This window comes from Cucurbita maxima, unplaced genomic scaffold (genome assembly GCF_002738345.1).
Source record: "Cucurbita maxima cultivar Rimu unplaced genomic scaffold, Cmax_1.0 Cma_Scf00002, whole genome shotgun sequence".
Taxonomy (NCBI): Eukaryota; Viridiplantae; Streptophyta; class Magnoliopsida; order Cucurbitales; family Cucurbitaceae; genus Cucurbita; species Cucurbita maxima.
Window position 1 is genome coordinate 5,231,978 of NW_019272018.1, and position 22,494 is coordinate 5,254,471.

At 38.0% G+C, this 22,494-nt stretch overlaps 6 protein-coding genes across 6 annotated transcripts; 1 reads left to right on the plus strand and 5 right to left on the minus strand.

The window, feature by feature from the left end:
• Window positions 1–33: 33 nt before the first annotated feature.
• On the minus strand, window positions 34–18,165 carry LOC111496008 (pathogenesis-related protein PR-1-like). Its single transcript, XM_023146224.1, has 2 exons — window positions 18,155–18,165; window positions 34–816 (listed from the first exon to the last, which is right to left on the minus strand). The coding sequence occupies exon 2, from the start codon at window positions 759–761 to the stop codon at window positions 255–257; it is 507 nt and encodes a 168-aa protein (XP_023001992.1). The 5' UTR covers window positions 762–816; window positions 18,155–18,165; the 3' UTR covers window positions 34–254.
• Window positions 2,598–4,056, minus strand: LOC111495977 (transcription factor MYB36-like). The gene is made up of 3 exons (XM_023146184.1): window positions 3,882–4,056; window positions 3,647–3,776; window positions 2,598–3,443 (listed from the first exon to the last, which is right to left on the minus strand). Exons 1-3 carry the CDS (start codon window positions 4,015–4,017, stop codon window positions 2,756–2,758), a joined length of 954 nt encoding a protein of 317 aa, XP_023001952.1. The 5' UTR covers window positions 4,018–4,056; the 3' UTR covers window positions 2,598–2,755.
• LOC111495968 (bifunctional dethiobiotin synthetase/7,8-diamino-pelargonic acid aminotransferase, mitochondrial) lies at window positions 7,739–15,783 on the plus strand. Its single transcript, XM_023146174.1, has 14 exons — window positions 7,739–8,576; window positions 9,387–9,557; window positions 9,862–10,123; window positions 10,570–10,650; window positions 11,279–11,399; window positions 12,432–12,577; window positions 12,961–13,055; window positions 13,300–13,415; window positions 13,490–13,630; window positions 13,969–14,102; window positions 14,192–14,323; window positions 14,644–14,778; window positions 14,900–15,012; window positions 15,314–15,783. The coding sequence occupies exons 1-14, from the start codon at window positions 7,867–7,869 to the stop codon at window positions 15,516–15,518; spliced, it is 2,562 nt and encodes an 853-aa protein (XP_023001942.1). The 5' UTR covers window positions 7,739–7,866; the 3' UTR covers window positions 15,519–15,783.
• Window positions 15,725–17,568, minus strand: LOC111495985 (F-box protein PP2-B10-like). The gene is made up of 3 exons (XM_023146196.1): window positions 17,142–17,568; window positions 16,481–16,599; window positions 15,725–16,393 (listed from the first exon to the last, which is right to left on the minus strand). The coding sequence occupies exons 1-3, from the start codon at window positions 17,439–17,441 to the stop codon at window positions 15,874–15,876; spliced, it is 939 nt and encodes a 312-aa protein (XP_023001964.1). The 5' UTR covers window positions 17,442–17,568; the 3' UTR covers window positions 15,725–15,873.
• A 62-nt stretch (window positions 18,166–18,227) lies between the features above and the next one.
• LOC111495993 (F-box protein PP2-B10-like) lies at window positions 18,228–19,882 on the minus strand. Its single transcript, XM_023146208.1, has 3 exons — window positions 19,464–19,882; window positions 18,932–19,050; window positions 18,228–18,841 (listed from the first exon to the last, which is right to left on the minus strand). Exons 1-3 carry the CDS (start codon window positions 19,779–19,781, stop codon window positions 18,388–18,390), a joined length of 891 nt encoding a protein of 296 aa, XP_023001976.1. The 5' UTR covers window positions 19,782–19,882; the 3' UTR covers window positions 18,228–18,387.
• A 104-nt stretch (window positions 19,883–19,986) lies between these two features.
• On the minus strand, window positions 19,987–21,853 carry LOC111495996 (F-box protein PP2-B10-like). The gene is made up of 3 exons (XM_023146214.1): window positions 21,516–21,853; window positions 20,633–20,751; window positions 19,987–20,542 (listed from the first exon to the last, which is right to left on the minus strand). Exons 1-3 carry the CDS (start codon window positions 21,801–21,803, stop codon window positions 20,077–20,079), a joined length of 873 nt encoding a protein of 290 aa, XP_023001982.1. The 5' UTR covers window positions 21,804–21,853; the 3' UTR covers window positions 19,987–20,076.
• Between the last annotated feature and the right edge of the window lie 641 nt (window positions 21,854–22,494).

The window sequence follows — 22,494 nt, forward strand, 5'->3', positions numbered from 1 at the left end:
CTGAATGAGGAGCATTTAAATCGATGAACAAAATTGGAGTAAATATTTAATGTAAGCTTTATTTGGAGGGGGTATGGGAAAATATAATATATATATATTATAGGGATACAGGTATTGGGTACAGCACATAAAATCAATCAATTACATGTGAATTTCAGAGACACAGAACCACATCAACTTTTACAAACAAATATTGACTTAAATATACACTCTCCAAACTCCGATGACAACAAAATGGGCAGGTGAGATAAATTTTAATAAGGTCTCTCCCCAATGTAATTACCAGGAGGATCATAGTTGCAAGTGATGAAGACGCCTTTACCCTGCTTGCAACTGACTCTAGCGCACCCAATCCGCCGAGTGGACCGCCACACTATTTGCGTATAATGGCCGCACAGTTCACCCTCCACGCAAGAATTTGACCAATAGCTGTACCATTTCCGCTCCGACACCCAATCGGCCACGGCCTGTGCCGGAGACCACGCATTGCCACTCCCCCAGAAAATGTTTTCACCGTACGGCCCGTTGGAGTGTCGGAGAGCGCAATCCCCCCGCCGCTTGTTGGCGTATGACTGTGCGTAGCGAGCCAATTTGGTGTCCCAAACTAATGGAGCCAACCGGAGGGCGTATCTAGCCGCATTGTGAGGGCCGAGGAATTGCTTCTGCAGGGCTTTGTCGGACTTCACCAGAGCTGCAGTGGCGTGGCCGGTTGAGCTCAGGAGGATGAAAATGGCGATGGGTATGAGAAGATATGCTTGCATTTTTTCAATGGAGCTTGATTTTGTATTGGGCAGCCTTTATTTTTGGAGGGTATTCCTTGGTGTGAAGAAAGTGATGATATTTATAAAGGAATGGCTATGGAGTCGAGTGGTTGGATAAAGAAGACTTATGGGGTGGCACCCATGTTCGATAATGATTACCACTTTCTTTTTTGCTATCACACATAAATTATTATTCATATAAAGAATATCGTTCAACTCCAAATTATTGGCCCTCTTAAAAATTGAAGGTATAGATCGTTTCATTACATCAAAACTTTAAAAATTTGTAACTTTTTTCTTTTTGTGATGCATCATCTGGACGAACATAAAGAAAGAAAGTAACTAAAGGGTGTGTGATTGAATGAACATAAAGAAAGAAAGAAGATTAGATAGGGTGTAAAAGGGGAGGAGGGCATCAAATCAGGATTATTGAAACAAAACTGTGTGTTCTTTTTCAATCATTTGAGCATTAATATTAAAATCAGAGGCCGCATCTACCCCAAAAGTCTTCCAATAAATTTTCTGGTTTTAAAATTAGTAAGCTCCATCTCATACGTCATTGTTCACAAACTTATGCCCCTCTCTGCCAACTCACAAACATTTATTTGGGCCTCATAAATACTATTTTTTCTTTTTAAAACAATTACTGAATGTGTGATAAGTCAAATATACAGCCCTGTTATTGTGCATATGATCGGTTTAAAGTTTAAGCCAAATAAGGGCTAAATACACTTTTTAAAATGCCATGGAAGGTTTATAAATTTTTTTTTGCATGATATTCCTTTAAGTTTTAGAATTGATTATCTAAGAGCTCAATGTGTCACAATCTAAGGTTTAAAGAAATAAATTATTAGTAAATGTATATTAAACATAGTGAAGAACAACGATCTTGGTTGAAGTTTTCATTCACTTTAATTCTATCAATCATTGTCTCGCTATCATTAACTAAAAATTTGAAGTATAATGCCCACTCAAACCATACATATATATCTCCACAAATTGGGCCCAGGCTTCTACCTCTTGCAAAATGAGTTACGTTTCTTGTGCTTCCCTACATTTAATGCCCATTTACTCTAAATTGTAAAGAACGCGAAGGTTCCAAATTTCACATGGAGGTTCATTGCATGGATTGGGAAAGAAGATGAATAGGCAACATACTAACCATTTTTTTTAAATTTATTTAACTTATTAATAACTGTTTGCTTAATAACTGCTTCCCATTATCCCAAAATTGCTCCATCTGAATCAAATTTATTCAAAGCCTTGATACCGTTTCTAGGGAGATCAAAGGTTTCCCCTTCTTTACCCATATAAATCCCACCAAACCCATCTCTATTCTTCTCTCATCATCATCATTGTGATTTCAGCCATGGGAGGAAAACGAGCGGTTCATTACTATGAGATGACGGAACTGGAAGTTCCTTTGAGTTCCAAAGAAGAGGTTACTTATAAGTCTAGTTTCAAAGTGGATAATGCAGTTCAAGGATTTTTCAATGAGGTTCAAACTCAAGTGAAGTTTAAGAAGGCTCCAAGTTCTAGCAAGAATTCCACCAAACCCACTAATAATCATATCATGTTTGACTTCTAGGCCTATCTTTTGGATCCCCATGTCTTTCCTGTCTTCGTTAATTTCCATGTTTTACTCTTTCAAACACATAGTGTTAATTTGATTCTCAATTCTCCTAATTTGTTGGTTCATTTGTTTATAATGGTTTCAAGACATTTAATGTGTTCTCTATGTGTTAACAAGTGTTTGATACGTGTTCAACGAGTAACTCGATTAGAAAGAAAAAAATAAGAGCACTAATTTAAGAGATTGATATAGCAATATCCAAGGTGAAAATGTGGATTAAACGTCATTATTCACACTAATATACAAAGCTTGACGACATAGATTCTTAGTATGGCACATGCAGGCAAATCCATCTTATAATCATGACAAATTGAACAGCTTCCTTGTCTCTCTCCCAACCCCTACGCATAAAAATTGTCCCCTAAAGATTGTACCCTAACTCAAAATCTTGAAACATCAATTCCGATTGAAGAACAGAAGAAGAATCCCAGGAATTAGAGGAGGATGCGGATCTCATATCATGATCATTCTGAGCAGCCCACCACATGCAGCTATCCTTAGAAGAACCACCCACTTCTTTAAAGCAATCAAATTCAGGCACTTGTTCAGGTTGTGACATGAAACCCTCCGCCTTGTCGTTAAGAAATTCATCCACTTGCACAAAGTTTGAAACTTGATGAACCCCAGATGCTAATTCACCTGAACTTGGGATCTCATAAGGAAGAGACACAGAATTGGTGTGAAAGAAATCAGCTTCCTTGGGTGGTTGAGTGGCTTGAAGATGATTAGGGTTTTGATTGTTTAGAGGCAGGAGGGATTGAAATTTCTTTTCCTGCATGGGGTGGAGCTTGGGCCATAGCTGAGGGTGTGTGTAGAAAGAGAGTGGATTGTGAAGGCCTTGAAGTTGCATATGGAGTTGAATCCTTTCCAAGGCTGAGTTACTCAAACCCTCTTTGGGGTCTTCATTGGTAGTTGATGAAGGTGAAATCCCATTATTGGTATTTGATTGTTTTGGTTTTCCAAGTAGTTTCTTTTTCAGCTTTGTGTTCCAATAGTTTTTGATGTCATTATCAGTTCTTCCAGGCAGCTGGGCAGCAATTACAGACCACCTAAAAAGACACAACCATAGAATTCCAAGACAATCAGCCTCTGACAAAGGGAAAAAACCAACACTCTAAAACTTCAAATATATAAAATTGGTATATAAGAGAGAATCAAGGACAAGGAAGAAAGACAAGTAGACCAATTCAGATCTAGTAACATGGATAGCTAAACTAATTTTGAAAGTTTTGGTTGGAATTTGGGGTCAAACCTGCTGCCAATGCTTATATAGAGGTTGCAAATGATGGTGTCCTCTTCCTCCGAGAATCCACCATGTTTGATATTAGGTCTCAAATAATTCAACCATCTCAATCTGCAACTCTTTCCACATCTCTTCAGCCCTTCAATTTTGAATCCAAAAACAAAACATTTCAGAACCCTAGAAATGAAGTTGAGACAAAAAAAAAAAAAAAAAAAGAGTTTGTTATATTTCTACAATATTATACCAATTTTTTGAGGAAGAGCAATCCAGTTTCCTCCAGTTCCATGCTGTTCAATATAAGCTTTAAGCTTTGCATCTTCTTCAGGTGACCATGGCCCTTTCTTGACACTGGCTTTATCACAACATGGAGCTCGACCCATTTTTGGTTCTTCTTCTGCTTACTACACCTTTCCTGGATCCTGTAGGGTTTTTGTGTTTGGAAAGAATGGAGGAAGAAGACCCTGGCTTTATAGGTTGAAAAAGTGGGGGAAATCTCTTTGCTTTGTATTACTTTATTTATGATTTTTCAGTACAAAAAGTAAAGTCTTCTCTCCGCTCAACCTCTCCCCCTTTACAACCCCCTAAATTAACCCCATATCATTTGTGGAATCATTAATTACTCTATCTCTCTTACTTTTTGGATTAGTTCGGTCCTGCATCTTAAACAATTCAAGCAACTGGCCACGCCACAAATTTAAAACTTACCCTTAACTTTTTTAAATCTATTCATTTAGTGATGGGGAGGTGTTATAGAACCTCCTCCATCCTGTCCCTTTGTCGCCATTCTCCTGCAAAAGAAAAAATGTTCATCATATATTATGAAGTTGAATAATTTGGAATGAAATTCTTGGTGTGGACAATTCACCATATATTTTATAACAATGTTCTTCTCTCATCTTCAACCTGGTATATGGGAATTGATTAAGTAACATTCGAAACCCACTACTAGTAAATATTGTCCGTTTTGGCTCGTTACGTATCGTCGTCAGCCTCATGGTTTTAAAATGCATCTACTAGGAAGAAATGTTTCGTTCTCCTTTCCAACCAATGTGGTATCTCATAATCCACTCCCTTGAGGGTTAGTGTCCTCACTGCCACATCGTCTAGTGTCTAGCTCTGATACCATTTGTAACAGCTCAAGTCCACTACTAGCAAATATTGTTTGCTTTAGCCCGCTAAGTATCATTGTTAGCCTCACAGTTTTAAAACGTGTCTACTATGGACAAGGTTTAGCCCTACTCCGACCAATGCCTTGCAACGTCCGGTGTTTGGCTCTGATACCATTTGTTACCACCCAAGCCAACCACTAACAAATATTGTCCTCCTTGGAATTCCATTCTAGACTTCTCCTCAAAGTTCTAAAACGCGTTTGCTAGGAAGAGGTTTTCACATACTTATAAGAAATGTTTGGTTCCTGAATCCCATCGATATGAATCCCATCGATATGAAATCTCTAAGAAGCTAGCAAGGGAGACTTATACTTGTTCACCTGTGCATGTCAGCCACATGCTTGGTTACCAGGCATGACCAAGCCATTTCCTTTCAAAAAATCTTTCACCCCATGAATGAATCTTTTATTTTTGGTTAATGCCAATCTGTGATTGAATTAGAGAGGAAAAGAAGGGCCATACTTGTTTTGCCTGTAATTTATTTGATAAATATTTGTGTCGATGACTTTTGGAATTAAGAAATGTAGGCTCCAAGGAACCGCACCCACATAGAAATTACAACTCGAAAAGCAACAAAACAACACGAAATTCCTAATAAACTACTCACTCTTTCAATATTTAATACTCAAGTTTCCAATTTGAGTGAGATCCTTAGCGGCAATCACAGCATTCTTCTGCTTGTCTCTCCCCACACCAAGAATCTTATATCCAATGACACGGACCTTTCGGTTTCATCACCAAATTAGACCCATCTAATCTCAACACTTAGAAATCCTTGTAGATAAGATCAGGATATGCATCATTTCTTATTCAACCAAAACATGAAGTGAGAAATAGAGATAGAACGAGAAACTATAAAGTATTTGATGTGGAATATTTGGTGGCATTATGATTGTTCTAAGTTGTTTAAAGTTGACTAATTAGGGTGAGCTTATTTGAAGTCCATGTTCAAACATCCTACATAACAACAAATCAAATTTTGTTTAGTTTCTTTGTTGCTCTACCAACCCTTCTCCCTCGCTAATATTTATACAATGTTTGGTATAATGCTAGGAGTAATGCGTTATTCAAAGCGGGGATTAAGAAATGATTGCCTTCTCTTAAAAAAAAATTCATAATCTCAAATTCCAATGAGTTTAGATGCTCTTATTATAATTATTTAAAGATAATCAATCCGTAAACATCGTAAGTCAAACAAAGAGGAGTAGTTCATTAGTTCGATAAGAAATGAAGTGTTTAAAAGAATTTAAAGTCAACAAGATGCACTTCCTTTTCGTAATTTAATCATAAGAACTTCACGGTTAAACATGTTTTACTTGAAGCAACTCTATATTAGGTGACCTTCTATGAACTTGGACTTTTTTCAAGACGCATGTGAGTGAGGACAAACCATGTTGGAAGCACTCGTGTAGGAGTAGATAACGTGATCATGTCGCATGGAATGCATGAGAATGATGTGAGATCCCACGTCGGTTTAGATGCTTTGATCAAACATGTCAACTCGAGCTTGCAAAGCATTCCAAATGATAACCGAGATTAGTAATTGGATAACTTTAGAACTATACTAACAAATTATTGTCAAACCCTTTACGCGTTGATTATCTTCAAAATTTGGTAACCAAACCAACCACTTTATATAAAAGAAAAAAAAAAGTCCAATATTCGTTGATTTAAATATATACCAGTTAATCCTTTTACCACGGTATATATATATATTATATAGGAATTCTTTTATATAAATAAATAATATTTAGCCAAAGTTTCTTTCTTTTTAATAATAATAATAATCATCTAACAACTACGTACTTTGACTTTTGGTTATAGATGTCAAAGAACAATAATTCAAAATTTATTACTTTTCTTTTCTTCAAATTTAGTCTATTAGTTTCCCTTGTGTTTTCTTATATGAAAATTTAATGTTATATGAATCAATTTAAGCTAAAAAAAACATGGACGAAGTTGTAGTGTTGTTACTAAAAGCAGTTGACTGTAATATTAAATGCTAGAGGTAGCAGCATAGCTTGAAGAAGACAGGGTAAGGTGAAGGATTGTTGTCACTGAGCTTGACTCCATGGATGTAGCGATTGGAGAAAGAAGATTTGGTAAAACCCAAAGTCAAATGGCTTGAAAAAGAGACTTCAGGAATATGCATGGATTCGGAGTGGTTGGAATGATAATGTTCTTGTTTTGGTTTTCTAAGTTAAATCTTCATTCATCGACTTTACCTCTTGTCTACAAACAATATAGTTCTATGTCTCATAATCATTATAGTGTTTGTTGTTCATCAAGGGGATGAATTGTCAATACATTTGTTTATACCCTTAAAAATGTATTATCATTTGCAACAATTTTGAATTTTGTGGACAAATCTTATTTCGACTTCGAAACAATCCTATTGAAACTATTGTCGATGCACAAAACACTGTGTTAGCAAAAACCATTGTTGTCCACATAGACCATCTTTATTGAGAGGGGTAGCTTATTGAGATTGATATGGATTGTTTTTCGTAAATAAATACGGAGACAATATAGCTTCACATCTTATCATCATATTCTTGGAAGGTGGCATTTGCTTTGTATATGTACATCTTGTAAAAGTCAAAGCTCCCTATTAATAAATAACGTTGTTCGTTTTGATCTGTATAATCGTCAATTTCATAATTTTAAAATGCGTATGTTAGGGAGAGGTTTCCACACCTTTTACAAGGAATGCTTCGTTCCCTCTACCATCGATGGAGATTTCACAATCCAACTCTTTTGAGGGTCAGTGTCTTTACTGACACACCATTTGATGATAACATTTGTAACCGTCTAACCTACCCAAATGAATAGGACTGAACCAATAGGAGATCAGAGGCTGTGGGACTGGCCGGTGGCCACTGGTGCAGCATATTCACAATCCATTTTCTCTGCTTCGTTCTGTTTATGGCTAACCTACTTTCACCTCCCTGGTCCCATCTCTTTCCCTCCTCTGCTTGAAACTCTTAAACCCACCTGCAGCTGCAAAACCCCAATTATCCATTCTACCCTTGTTCTGTTCCACAGCTCCCCACCACCACCATGCTTCGCCTCCGCCGCAGCTGCCAACACTTTCGCCAACCATTTATCAAATTCCTATCCACTGCCGTCACTCCTCCGCCTCCTCCCCACCTCCCTCTCTCCCATCCCACTTACATTGTTTGGGGCTCCAACACTTCCGTTGGTAAATCCTTAGTTTCCGCCGGCCTCGCTTCCTCCTTTCTCCTCTCCGATTCTCCCTCCCAATTCCTCTACCTCAAGCCCATACAAACCGGCTTCCCTTCCGATTCCGATTCCCGTTTCGTCTTCCAGAAGATATCCTCCTTATTTCAACGCCGCAAAGCTCACCTCTCCCTTCTGGCCTCCGACCACGTTCTCAAGGCTTCTCTCCCCGTACTTAACTCCGTCTCCGGTTGCGGAATTGTCAATGGTAACGAATTGGCAATGTGTGACCTGGGTCGGTATGAAGATCAGCTATTGGTGGGACAGGAATCGGGTATAGGTTCGAGGCTAATCTGTAAGACCATGTACGCATGGAAAGAGGCAGTGTCGCCGCATTTGGCAGCTGAAAGGGAAAGCGGGCCGGTGGACGATGCCGTTGTGCTACAGTCCCTGCAGAGTTGCTTGACTACTGGATTGGAAGCGAGTGGCGAGAGTGATGATGCAAAAACCAAAGCCATGTGTCTCGTCGAGACAGCCGGTGGGGTTGCTAGTCCAGGCCCTTCTGGGTCCCTTCAATGTGACTTATACAGGTGCCTACAAGATTCTATTGTTGTACCACGTAGTATTGATTATTCTACTAGTACTTCACTGCCCTGCCCTGCTTTTATTTTTAATTTAAGGACGGAGCATAGCATAGGAAGAATTTTACCGATTGCAGAAATGGAAAATGCCACGAGGAAAATTTCAGTTCTAAGCGATATTGCAATTGCCAAATAATTAACTAACCTGAATTCGTCTCGGTTGGATTCTGGATCTACTCCAGATGTTCAATAATTCTTTTGAAATGAACAGTTTCTCTTAACGTGTTTGTTTACAATAGCTGGACCTCTCTGTTGCTCGCATTTTGGGTACACCCTATTGTGATAATGAATATTCTGTTTTTTCTTCATCCTCTTACCCCTTTTGGCGGCAGGACATTTCAATTAAATTTTCCGGCTAGAATTGAGAATGTTAAGTGGATTTGTTCTTTTGTTCTTTATATTCTGTTTATTTGAAATTCATAGAGGAACTTTTAGTGAGTAGGCAATCATGGTTAAAAATTAATCAGTTGACATATCTGATCATTTTCCTTCAGAGAATGATCGTATTTAACACGATGAAATTTTGCTCTGATACCATAACAAGTGTTAATGAAGGAGTAAGAGTTTTATTAATATCGAATAAACTCTATCCTAAAGATGATATATCCCTTAAGTATATACAGACACATAAACTTTAATGAATAACAGATACAAATGCAGCTATTACAAACTTTAACACATAAACTAGTATGAATCATAGGTCTTAGCGGCTAAGTTTACTTGAATCCTGAATTTCAGATTTTTATTTCATTCTATCAGGCCTTTTCGCTTGCCCTGCCTTCTTGTTGGTGATGGTCAGCTGGGTGGTATTTCTGGAACAATTTCAGCGTATGAGACTTTGAAACTTCGAGGTTACGATGTTGCTGCCATTATCTTTGCTGATAATGGGCTTGCTAATGAAGTGCCGTTAAGCTCTCATCTTCGAAATAGGTAAATTGCAGTAGTTTTGATTTTACTTCGTATGAGGGAAGTACACATGCACGGCCGTGGCAGGCGACGTGCTATTCTATGGCATTGGTGTTTCTTAATAGGAATAACTGTATTAAAAAAAATTAGTTGCAGAAGTGTAAGTGCTAGAAATTGTCAAGGGAAGGTGGATAAAGTGGCCGCTAGTATGACATCATGCTATTCCATTCCTCCTGACTAATTATCTTTTTCTAATCTACGGTTATAAAATTTTCACTTCAATTTATATTTCAGCTTTGAGGCATGTTCATTTACTTTTTCCTTTTAGGGTGCCAGTTCTTGTGCTACCTCCCATTCCAGCTGATATAACAGACGATCTGATGGATTGGTTCGATTCCTCTCGGAACGTATTTGATTCTCTGAAGGAAATATTGTTATCAGCTCATTCAAAAAAAATTAACAACTTGCGAGAAATGCCTAAAAAGGCAATGAATGTCTTTTGGTGGCCATTCACCCAGCATAAACTTGTGGCAGATGAAGCTGTTACAGTAATTGATTCTCGCTGTGGTGAGAACTTCACTGTTTTCAAGGTGCAACTCAACATTGTTGTTACTGAATAATATATTTACATATAGTTACATATGTTTTCTGCTTATAGCCTTATACAGTTGGAGTCTCCGTGCATATGGTGCATATTCGTGGATGTCTGCATTTTTATTTTCAAAATTTTAATATTAGTTTGATAAAATTTATTCAATAAACATTATATCCAAGCGTGCAAGTCTTTATTTATGCAAATATTTTCCACAATGTGAAGAAATTGTAACATCAGTTAGGAGTAGAATTTGTCTAATAGATCTGTGTTGAATACTAATTTTGATCTTTTGACTTCACGTATATCAATTATTTTAATATGCTGCCTTTGAAACTGACACTACCTTGATTCTGCATGCGTTTATGATTTTTCATATTCGATTTGCACGTAGCATACAAAATTATAGTAACATATTATGTTTGCACTGCATGTTCTATATAGGATCAGGGCAGTGAATTTATGACTCAACAATTTGATGCCTGTGCCAGTTGGTGGACACAAGGCCCTGATGCTGCCTTACAGGTCAATTCTTGATCGTTGTTTCTTTTATTTCTCTATGCATTTAAGTTGTTGCAGTTAGTGTTATTGGTTTCATTTAGTTTGAAGTTTTGGCTATTCTCTCAATTTAAAAAAAATAAAAAGGTGAAGAACAAATACCGTAATCCCAGTGTCCTTGTACCTTCCCTAATCATTTCACAACTGCAAACATGGATGTGTATTAAGGGTATATATTAATCACTATCTAGTTTGCATGTCCAAGGAATCTCGGTTCTAACTAGAGTGAATCAGGAAGAATTTGGAGGCAACTAAAGAATGATGTTATGTGACAATTGCTTATAACATTTGATTGTTAGAAAACTCAGGTTTTAGTATCTTAGACTCATTCTTACTAGCAGAAAGTTAAATAATCATTTTACTTTTTACTAGTAATCTTTGTTGTAGATTCATAATGTCATCAAGGCTTTTTTGTTAAACTACTTGCCCTTTTTCATTTCTTTGATCATAATCTTGAAATGATAAACTACAGTGCTCCTTTTTGCTCTTATGATATATCTATGCATATAGCTGTGGAATTCTTATATTTCTTTGTAATAGCAAGCATACCCCCCATGTTTTTGCTTTAACGCACCTTCTGTTTAGGTTTTCTCAGACTGAGCTAGCAAGTGATATGGGTTATGCTACTGCAAGATTCGGGCACGTAATGTTTCCAGAGAATGTGTATGAACCAGCTTTGGAATGTGCAGAGCTTTTACTTGATGGTGTTGGAAAAGGTTATTACCTTACTGTTTTAACCTATTTTTCCATATAGTCAGGTCATGTATTTATTAATTCTTCACACATTTAGGCATGTTCCATATTGATCACTTATATTTTAGATTTTTCTGACTCCCAATTACCATTCTACTCTGCAGCGTAAAATTTGATTCAGTTATAAATCAAATACCCATAATTGAAATAGTTTGCCATGGAGTTCACATATGGTTAATTATTTGTCCAGTTCATATATTTCACGATCACCTCTTCCAAGATAAACTTAATGAACCTACGCTCGAATAAGAAGTCCTTGACTGCAACTGTACCTTGTAAATGGACATTTTTAGTTACCTTAAATCTTATTGATAGTCAGCGGATACAAATAAGAAAGTAGGTTGGAAGAAAGAATAATGATAGTGGTTGTTGAATGAGAGAGTAGGGTTATTTCTTCCATCCTATCTTTTTTTTTTTTTATTAAAAAAAAAAAAAAAAAGAGTTGGTTCTTCCTCCATATTTTCTCTCTGCTTAGATCTGTTTGTTTTTGTTAGATTATTATGTATATTGCGGATAAATAATGCTTAAAACTTAAGATATTTATTTTATAATTTCCATCGGCACGTACACATTGTTATGAGTGGCTTTGAGAGGTTTGAATTTTCTTATCTGAATTATCTTCGATTCCAGAAAAAAGTATTCACACCTATAAATTTTCTAGCTAAGAAGTTAATCTATTTGTTGTACAGTTGTACTAGACACCAGATTAGTAATTGTTATGTGAAATGTCAACCCATTTGCTTTTTCACATTCGGTTTCGTTGCAAGTGTCTTAACTACACTGATAAAATAAAATGGAAGCGAGAATAATTGAACGATGAATCATTATTAACTGAATAAGTGATTCGAGGATTTTGTAATCTGGAAGTGTTGTGCAAGTTATGCTAACCTATAGTTCCAGAGGAGGATGTGTTAGCCTTTTCCTTCATTTTATTTTCTAATTGTTTCGACTAGTTTATACACCTTTATTTTACATCAAGACTCCATTTTTTGCAGGTTGGGCTTCTAGGGTGTATTTCTCAGATAATGGATCTACCGCTATTGAAATTGCACTAAAGATGGCCTTTCGGAAGTTTTCTTTTGACCATGGAATCCATGATGCTCAAGAATGCAATGCGGAAGCACCGCGTCCTGAGCTTATGGTAAGGTGGTTGCAATAAATCTATGCTAGAGAAGTTTATGGGATTCTCTGTATTGTTCATCATGATTAGGAGTACAGAAAACTCTCTTCCAAACTCAAGGACATAGAGTAGTACAATCTAACAGACGTGTAGTCAGTGGTTTATTATTGCAATAAGCACCCTTTTCCTATCTAATTATTTTCCCATACTCTATATCTTCACTTTAGCAGAGAACGCAAAATATCTAGGTAGTACTTGGCTACCCATGGTCTTGACTACAGAAATTCATTAGTTTGTTCCACATGTTAGTTTGACTGACACTGAATTATAATCACGCACAAAATTATGGTGCAAGTTTTTGAAAGAACTTTTGTCGGTGACATTATAAAGATTTACTATTCCAGGTCTTGGCTCTCAATGGATCATATCATGGTGATACATTAGGAGCTATGGAAGCCCAGGCACCCTCATGTTATACAGGCTTCCTGCAGCAACCATGGTATAGATTTTTGTATTCAGAATTACGGTTCCTTATAGACTGCTGCATCTGTTAACACAAGAAGATTTTAGTTAACAGATCAAAGTGTAATTCAAACTATATGTTAACAGAAAACCGATAGTTTGTTTAGCCCATTCCTTGGACTTTCATCTGTTAACAAAAGATTTTAGTTAATGCACGAAAGAGGTTAATACTGAAGGTCCTTGGGAACATGTTAATATCACTTTTTGCATAATCACAACAGGTATTCTGGAAGAGGTGTTTTTTTGGATCCTCCTACAGTCTACATGCACGGAGGTAAATGGTATCTTTCATTGCCAGTTGGATTGCAGCCAGAGAACATGATGCCTGAGAGTCTTTGTAAGTGAATATAGTTTTCCCCATTAAAGTATATCTCCTTTTTTGTATTATTAATATAATGTTATTTCTGTCAGTTTTCTGTTCACGTAATGAGGTATTTGATGAGAAGAGGGACAGTTCAGATTTGGCTGGAATCTATTCGGCATACTTGTCTCAACAATTATCAGATTCTTCAAAGTTCAATTCATTACTTGGAGCACTAATTATGGAACCAGGTAACCTACATATATTACCATTATAAATCAATTCCTTTATCTCATTTTGAAAATGCCTTTTCAGATGAGGTTTTAAGACTAATTCATGAGATGGAGAATGTCACGATCAAAAATATCAATCATGTTGGGATTCTGGGTTGTGGGTGGGATGGGAAAGATATTAGGTCATATATAATAAGCCTGTGTACCTCCGATGGAATTACAGCATTGGTGTTCCAGGATTTTTATCTCCGGAGTGTTTATGACTCTGGTTATGTACACGTGAGTAGCTTAACTAACAACAACTGCCGTTTCCTTTACTAATTGTTTTATCATATATCCTGGGAATTGTTATATAGTAATACAAGGTGCTGGAGGAATGCATATGGTGGATCCTCTCTTCCAACGAGTACTTGTGAAAGAATGCAAAAGGCAAAAGATTCCCGTCATCTTTGATGAGGTTTTTACTGGTTTTTGGCGCTTGGGTTGTGAGGTACCTAGCCATTCATCTTATTAAAATTTCATTTTCTGGCTGGAACCAATAACATTGTAAGTGTAATTCAAACTATCGGTTCCTTATAGACTGCTGCAGAGCTGCTTCATTGTGCACCTGATATAGCCTGCTTCGCAAAGCTGATGACCGGTGGAATTATTCCGTTATCTGCTACGTTAGCTTCAAACTCTGTATTTGAATCCTTTATTGGTGACTCTAAGGTAATTTCCGCCAGGGGTGCGATTATTATCAACTATGTCTCTTTGTTATCGTTTGTCTATGATACGAACATCGTCTAATGCCAGTTTATTTTGATTATTTGAACTTTTCCCAAGGCAGCATTCTTATGAATTTCCAATTAGTTCTAGTAGTGCTCGATCAAAATTTATCTGCAGACTTCTGAATGTGGTTGATGTGTATGATTCCATTATGATCTGCGTGGCGTCCCTTAAATCTCTAATCATAGCTGAAATATGCTTGCTCGTACAATTTACGGTATCTACGAATCGGTTAAAATCCCTTTTTCATTTTCATTTTATAGCTTGAGGCCCTTTTGCACGGACACTCGTATTCTGCTCATGCTTTGGGCTGCACGGCTGCTGCTAAGTCCATTAAATGGTTTAAAAATCCTCAGACGAACCAGAATATCAATTCTGAAGGGAAATCGCTCAGGGAGGCAAGTGCAATCATATTTTTATTTTGTTCTCAGTTGACTCAATACAAGGTCATGTTATACTTCGAAGGTCTTGCCAAAATTCTTTTGCTTTCTTGATTCATTTGTTCTTTGACGCTTACAGTTATGGGATGAAAATTTGGTTCACTTGATCTCATCACATCCTGCGGTGAATAGAGTAGTCGCATTGGGAACACTCTTTGCTCTAGAACTTAAAGCATATGGCCCTGATGCCGGGTATGTTCGAGCCTCCTCATCTACTTAAGTTTTTCTTTTAGCATTGTTACCTGACTTATTGCGATAGATGTCCCCTGCTATGCATCTGTCTTCCAAATAATAGTGCCATACGTTATATTTGGATCTTTGAATCCGAAGGGTACATCAAAGAATAAGAAAATTCAACCTGACATTCTGTTTGCTGGTTAAATTATGCCTTTTATAGCCGTCCCAAACAAATTTCCTATTTCACTAGGAGTTATGATATGTGGGTCAGTGAGTGAATAGAGGTTGATATCTTAAGTTGATTGGTTTTGAACAGGTATGCATCCCAGTATTCAAGATCTCTTCTATTAAAGCTTCGGGAAGATGGGATTTATATGAGGCCATTGGGCAATGTCATATACCTTATGTGCGGGCCCTGCACAAAACCAGATATCTGCAGCCAATTACTCATCAAGCTCCGTACCAGATTGGATGAGTTTATCAGCGAGTCCGCCGAAAGCTTGAAATCCTGTCATTCATGAAAGACGGCAATACCACTATTCTGTTGGGCGTTTTTGGTCGCTCTATTAGTAATCTTTTAATGTAGTTAGTGCAGTAGTAGCTCATGTTGCAAGCCTGATTGATTGAAATGTCTTATGAATTTTGACTTAGCTTGAAACTTTTCTTATTGGTTGTCATCTCAAAAGAACAGTGAGAACAGGGTATTATCAATTTTTCAAATCTTGACTTTCAAGGTGAGAAATGAAAATAGTAACATTTAGGTTGAAATGTAATAGCTGTTTACTTGCCTGTCCTATGTCCATATACAACGCAAAGTTTTCGGTGGTCCCATGTTTATTGCATTACCGAAGTTCACAACACTCCATCTGTGATCTATCATCTATGCAGAACTGACTTTTTAGGCCTAATCTCTATCCCTTGAACGATGAGGCCACACTTGGAATAATTGCAATTAACCTCCTTCAGAACCATCTCAACTTCATCATCTCCACCATTATTATGGAACTCTCCCATCTCGATTTCAAACCAACCGTCATGTCTCTCCTTTGGCAGCGCCATCCCTGACATGTTAATTCCAGGCGCATGGGTTTTGCTTCCCATCCATCGTAAGCGTTGGCGATGTCCAGGCGTATTGCTTCCCATCCATACTAAACGTTGGCGCTTCCGTTGAGAGTTGTCTAAATAAGGGTCCAAACCCACACTAATGGTGCAGCATTCACCGCCAACGATTCCCACCTTGGCATCAGCAGGAACTATATCGAACCCATAATATCGTTCATTCATTTTAAACACGAAGTAAGCTGCATAAGTTGTTGCAGCGGACAACATTTTGCAGCTTATCTTTCCACGTAACTCAACCCACCACGCCTGGAGGAGAACAGCCACCTCCCCGAACCTGATTCTCACACCCACATTAAAAGGACAAAGTAAATATTAGAAGCAGAAGGAAAAGAAACAAGTTAAGGGGATTTGAGAGTTAAACCTCGACTCAGGATGTGATATCCAAGTCCAATAGTCAGGGGTGTCGGTCCAAATAATCTTCAGGTCCCTTGCTCCAAGCATTATGCATTTTTTACCACTCCATTTGTCCAATGAAAAGCTCTGCCAAACGCCATCCATTGAACCCACTCAGCTTAAAAAGATGTACTTATGAACTTATGAACCAATTTATACAATCAAATAATCCGTACCTTGAAACTTTACCAAGGGAAGATACCAAAACCTTCACAGATTGACTAGAATACAAGAAATTTGATAATTTCGACAGCTTTTGTTGAAATTTAAACGTTAAAATAACCCAGTAGCTCAAGCATAGTATGTATAAATCCCAGATCATACTTCTCTACGGATTCATATTTGTACATGCAGAAACAGTATATATGTGGGATCCTAACAACAGAGGCCCTTTTTATTTGATTAAACAAGCATCTTATTAACTTTGATCAGATTAAGCAGGAAAGAACCAAATTTATAAGCTTCAACTTTTCACCAATGAATAACGAACTTTGAAAATAATTTTTTTGGCGAAGGTATTCGAAAAGAACGCCTCAGAGGAAAAGAACTTCTGATCCGACGATGGGCACAGGCGGAGGAGTAGGAGATGGATAGCAAATTAGAAAAATTAGGGGAATCAGAAAGGTTACCTTGTTGCCGTCATCAATCAGCAGTGGGCAGTCGCAGAGGGAGAAAAAGATCTCCTTTTTCGAACTGGAAATTGGATCAAAATTCAGGTCACTGGTTTTCCTCCGAGAAACCAAAGATTCCCAATCGATGGGCAGGAAGTTGTTCCATAAGATGTCCGACTGCGCCGCCGCATGGAAAGTCCCCGAAACCGCCGACGATCTGCAGGCATCCGATGGAGTCGTCAGCGACAAGATGTTAGCCACGACTCCTTCTGGCATCGAAGATAAATAAATAATTCCTTCGCTCTCTTCTTCTTCCATCTTTCTTAGCCGTCTGAATGAGTAATGAATTTTACGTTCGGGGACAAATGGATAATATATCTATTCTCCTTCCAACCTACGCCAACATCCAACCATTAATTATATATATATTTGAACAAATTAAAAATTGTCTCTATCCGGGGCTTCCCTTAATATGTCATCAAATTTGAGGCATCCTAGTAGGAAAGCCGATCACTAGTGAAGAGATAAAAGCAAGTAAGAAAAGGTCCATCCCCTTTTTATTTACAAGTAGAGCACTCAAAGTACCCTAGGGTTAATTTAGAGAGGAGCTAACGACTTTCGAAGTTATTAGTAAATGCTAAAGCACCCCTCCTTAAGAGAAGTAGAGGAAAAAAAAATTGTGATTCTTTAGGTTGCAGATTACCTTATAAGATCTACTTTCTTGAACTAGTATGAGCGGTCTAAACTTCTATCATGATTTCTTTCTTTCTTCATATTTGTAAAAAGGGGAGGAAATTTTGAGGCAACCCTGATTTCTTTGTTTTTGAGGCAAAGCAAGACGTTCTATGTCTTACAATGTTAAGCAGCTAGCATTCTTGTCATGCTGAACCCCTCAATTCCTGGTGGCAAAGTGGGCGAGGCAATCATATTCTCGACGAGGCAGCTGCCACTCTCTGTAAGTTAGCAATCCTCTCTCTCAAGTGTAGCAACCTCATCCGACACCTTCCCTTCCAAACTCCCTTGAATCACACCCATGTACTCTTGAAGTATAAAGTCAGTCGGCCAGCTCTCTATCTTTTATCTTGTTAAGCCAAAGAAAGAGGAAAAGAAAAGTTCCCATTGCTGTGTATTTAGAACAATTCATTTCACTGAAATTTTTTTTGAGGAAAAAAATTCGATCTTTACCCTAAACTACAAGGTGTATAAACGTTGAAATTGATTGAAATTTGAAACTAGGCATCTAGTTTCTTGAAGTTGTAACAATCTATGCAGGGTTCATTTTGGGCCTAATATCTATACCCTGAACAACGAGGCCACTCCTGGAATCAATACACTTAACCTTCTTAAGAATGATCTCTACTTCTTCATCTCCACCATCAATACGAAACTCTCCTAACTCAGTTTCAAACCAACCGTCATGTCTCTCCCTCGGCTGCTCCAACCTTGATACATTGCACCCTGCTCGTGGTACGCGTCGGCCTCGCTGATGAGGATGGTCGAAATAAGGGTCCAAACAAACGCTCTTCATATAGTGTTCACTACCAACAATGCCCACCATGGCATCGACTGGATCTATATTGAACCCAAAGTATCTACGTTCCCTCGTCCTGAACACAAAGTAAGCTACATATGTTGTTGCAGGAGACAACATTCTACTGCTTATCTTTCCACGGATTTCAAGCCACCACGCCTTGAAGATGACAAGTACTTCTGTGAACCTGATTCTCACACCCACATTAAAAGGCAAAGTATCAGAATTGGGATCAAGATAAAAAGTGGGATTTGAGCCAATCGTTTAAGCTTAAAACCTTGACTCAGGATGAGATTCCCAGGCCCAATAGACAGAGGTATCGCCCCAAACAATTGATAGCTCCCTTGCTCCAAGCATTACGTATTTCTTACCACTCCGTTTGTCCAAAGAGATGCTCTGCTACATACCAATGATTGTACCCACTCAAATTATGTGCATACAAAGAACAACTGAACAGAAGCTTCGTTAATTCAATGTGCCAAAAGATGGGCACATGATCATAATGTCATTCTGTTCTTTGAGAATCAAATCTGGACCTAAAATTGGAGTCGGCGGAAGCTTAATTCTCCCAAACAAAACTTTTTCATATCACAGTTCATGTTTTCTGGATTTTGAGTAAACCTTTTCAAGGATTATCACAAAAGTTTTTGTAGGAATCGAAATAACTTCGAAAGTTTATGTTAAAAATCGAGCGTGTCTATAAAAACCGAGCACGACGGCGAGGCTAGAGTAACACTTGTCTCCGCCGACAACTCACGCAACTCCGGCCACCATTAATTTAGAGAAATTGGGGGAATCAAAAAGCGTACCGTGTAGCCATCGTCAATTAGCAGTGGATTGTTGCAAAGGGAGAAAAAGATCTCCTTCGTCGACCATGTAGTCGGATCAAAATTCAGGTCATTAGGTTTACGCCGAGAAATCAAATCTTCCCAATTGGTAGGCAGGAATCTCTCCCACACGATATCGGACTGCGCCGCCGCATGGAAAATACGGGAAACCGCCGATGACCTGCAGGCATCGGATGGAGTCGTCAGAGACAAGATGTTAGCAATTGCTCCTTCTGGCAGAGAAGAGAAATCCGCAATTTCTCCGTCCTCCGTTCCCGTCCTCGTTTCATCCTCGTCCATGATGAATCAGGAACAGAACTCTATTTCACTGTTTCTTAAAACAGAAAAATAGCGGCGAAGGGATAGTTTTGTTCGAGTGATGTTCTACAGATATTAATTGATTTTATTTATCGTCATCTTTTATCGAATTCTATAGCCAATCAACTTTTTGAGAGCTATTACTAAAAAAGAAATTATTAAAAAAAACATTATTTTAGGCCTAAAATAAATGAAACACAGTAACTGGTTTTTTCAAACCTCTGGATAAACAAAAGCAAGCCAATAGCAAAACCATGGCTTTAATCAATCAAAGCATCTATGCAAGAACAGAGGTGGGTTTAGGCCTAATCTCAATCCCCTCAACGACAAGCCCAGTCTTGCGTGTGCCGCCCTTCACCTCCATAAGATCCATCTCAACTTCATCATCTCCATCGCCACTTTCAAACTCCCCCAACTCGATTTCAAACCACCCATCCTGTCTCTCCTTCGGCTGCTCTAACCCTGACGACATTTCCAATGAATGGTCCATCAACCATGGTGCAAGCCGCAGATGAGAGTTCTCCAAATCAGGGTCCAAACAAACTGTTTTCGGATCGCTTTCCGTGCCAAGAATTCCCGCCCTGACTTCAGCAGGATCAAAATTGAACCCTCGGTATTCATCTTCATTCATCTTGAACACCAAGTAAACACCATAAGTTGTTCTACGAGTCAGTATTCTGCAACTCATTCTTCCACGGATTTCAAGCCACCACACCTGGAGGAGTACAGCCACCTCTGCAAACCTGATTCTCACACCCACGTTCAAATGGCAGAGTTTTAGAATTGGGAGGGGAAAAAAAAAATTAAGATATAATCTCATATAGACTTTGAACCTCGAATCAGGATGATGTTCCCAGGTCCAATACTCAGGGGTATCACTCCAAACGATCGTGATGTTCCTTGCTCCAAGCATTATGCACTTCCTACCAGTCCATTTCTCCAATGCAAGGCTCTTCAGCATGCCAATGATTTATGTGCATACAAATAGAAAGTGCAAAATAGCTTCATTGTTGATTCAACAAGTGGAATAAGATACACAAATGAATCAGTGGCTTTTCGTTCTTTATGAATCAGACTGGTTTAAGTGTCTGTTCATACAGTTAAACAATAATCTGGGACTGAAATTTGCGTCAGCAGAAGCTTAGTTCGTACACTAAACTCAATGTAAAAGATAATTTAGAACAAGATTAAAGCCTAGAAACTAACAACTTACATACTAATAATATTGAATTAGCTTTATTTTAAAAAGAAAACTTGATAACATCTGAAAGTATAAGAGCCATTCATTCGGTTATAGACTTTATTAAATCAAAATGAAAAGAAATTAGTTACTTAAACTTCATACATTAGATTTTATTTATTTATTTATTTGTCTTTTCAAAAGGGGGATTCTGGATATCGAACATTCACTAAAATGCATATGAAGCGAACTCTGTTTAAAGATTAACTGTAAAAGTTTTTGTTGAAATCCAAGATTGATTCAAAAGAAAACTTGGGTTCGAGGTTTTTAGCAATCGTTTAGAATGTATTTATATTCTAAAATTACATGTAAAAGTAAAATCTAAGATGCTATAGTGAATAATAATATGATCGTATAAGATAAAAAATAAAGGGAACTCCGATGATGTTAGGGCTGGAATAAGAGTTGTGTCGACCGACCACCGATCAAACTCCGGCCACCGCCAATTTAGAGAGTTAGGGAATCGGAAAGCTTACCTTGTCGCCATCGTCAAGTAGCATTGGGCTGTCGCAAAGGGAGAAAAAAATGTTCTTCGACGAACTGGAAATTGGATCAAAATCCAGGTCATCGGATTTACATCGAGAAATCAGTACGTCCAAATCGGGAGGCAGGAATCTGTTCCACACGATGTCGGACTGCGCCGCCGAATGGAAAATCCGGGAAACCGTCGAGGCCCTACAGACATCTAATGGAGTGGTCAGCGACAAGATGTAAGCGATTACTCCTTCCGGCAGAGAAGAGAGATCGGCAGCTGCCGTCCTCATTTCTTCTTCCACTGGATTTCTCTGGTACAGTCAATATTTTGTGGAAAGAAACCTGCATGCATATATACGGAATATTTCGCTCGATTTTGGTAAGTAGTCAATTCACTCTCTTTCGCTAAAATCTATCTCCGGTTGCTTCGAGACTAAGCTTTAGCAGAATTTCAATCTAATGGGCCCATTCATTGGGCTTGTTTGTTAATGGCCCATTAATTGGGCTTGTTTGTTAATGGCCCAGTTTGCTCGATGGGCCAAAATAAAATAGTTTTACACTATTTATCATTCCAAATTTAATATGACTCCAAAATCTTTGCATTAATAAAGAGGACAGAAGAGATTATCTACGTTAAACAAAAAAAAAAAAAAAAAAAAAAAATCGAGCACCTCATTTACTATTTCCTAAAAAAACATATTTTTATGAATAGAAGAAAAAATTGATAAGAGTCATTATTATTATTATTATTATTATTTACATAGTGATTAAATAGGAAGAAATATGTAATATAGATTAAAAAGGCCTCTTGCCCCAATCGCAGGCGGCGACCAAAAATGACTTCAGATCTGAGGACGACGAAAAAGTTCTAATCCGCTGTCTGCTGACACAGAGATATTGGAATCTGGAGAAGCCACGTGGCAGTCTCTATATTTTTCTTAAACATCAGTGGACTTGGAGAGAAGATCATCACGGGACTGC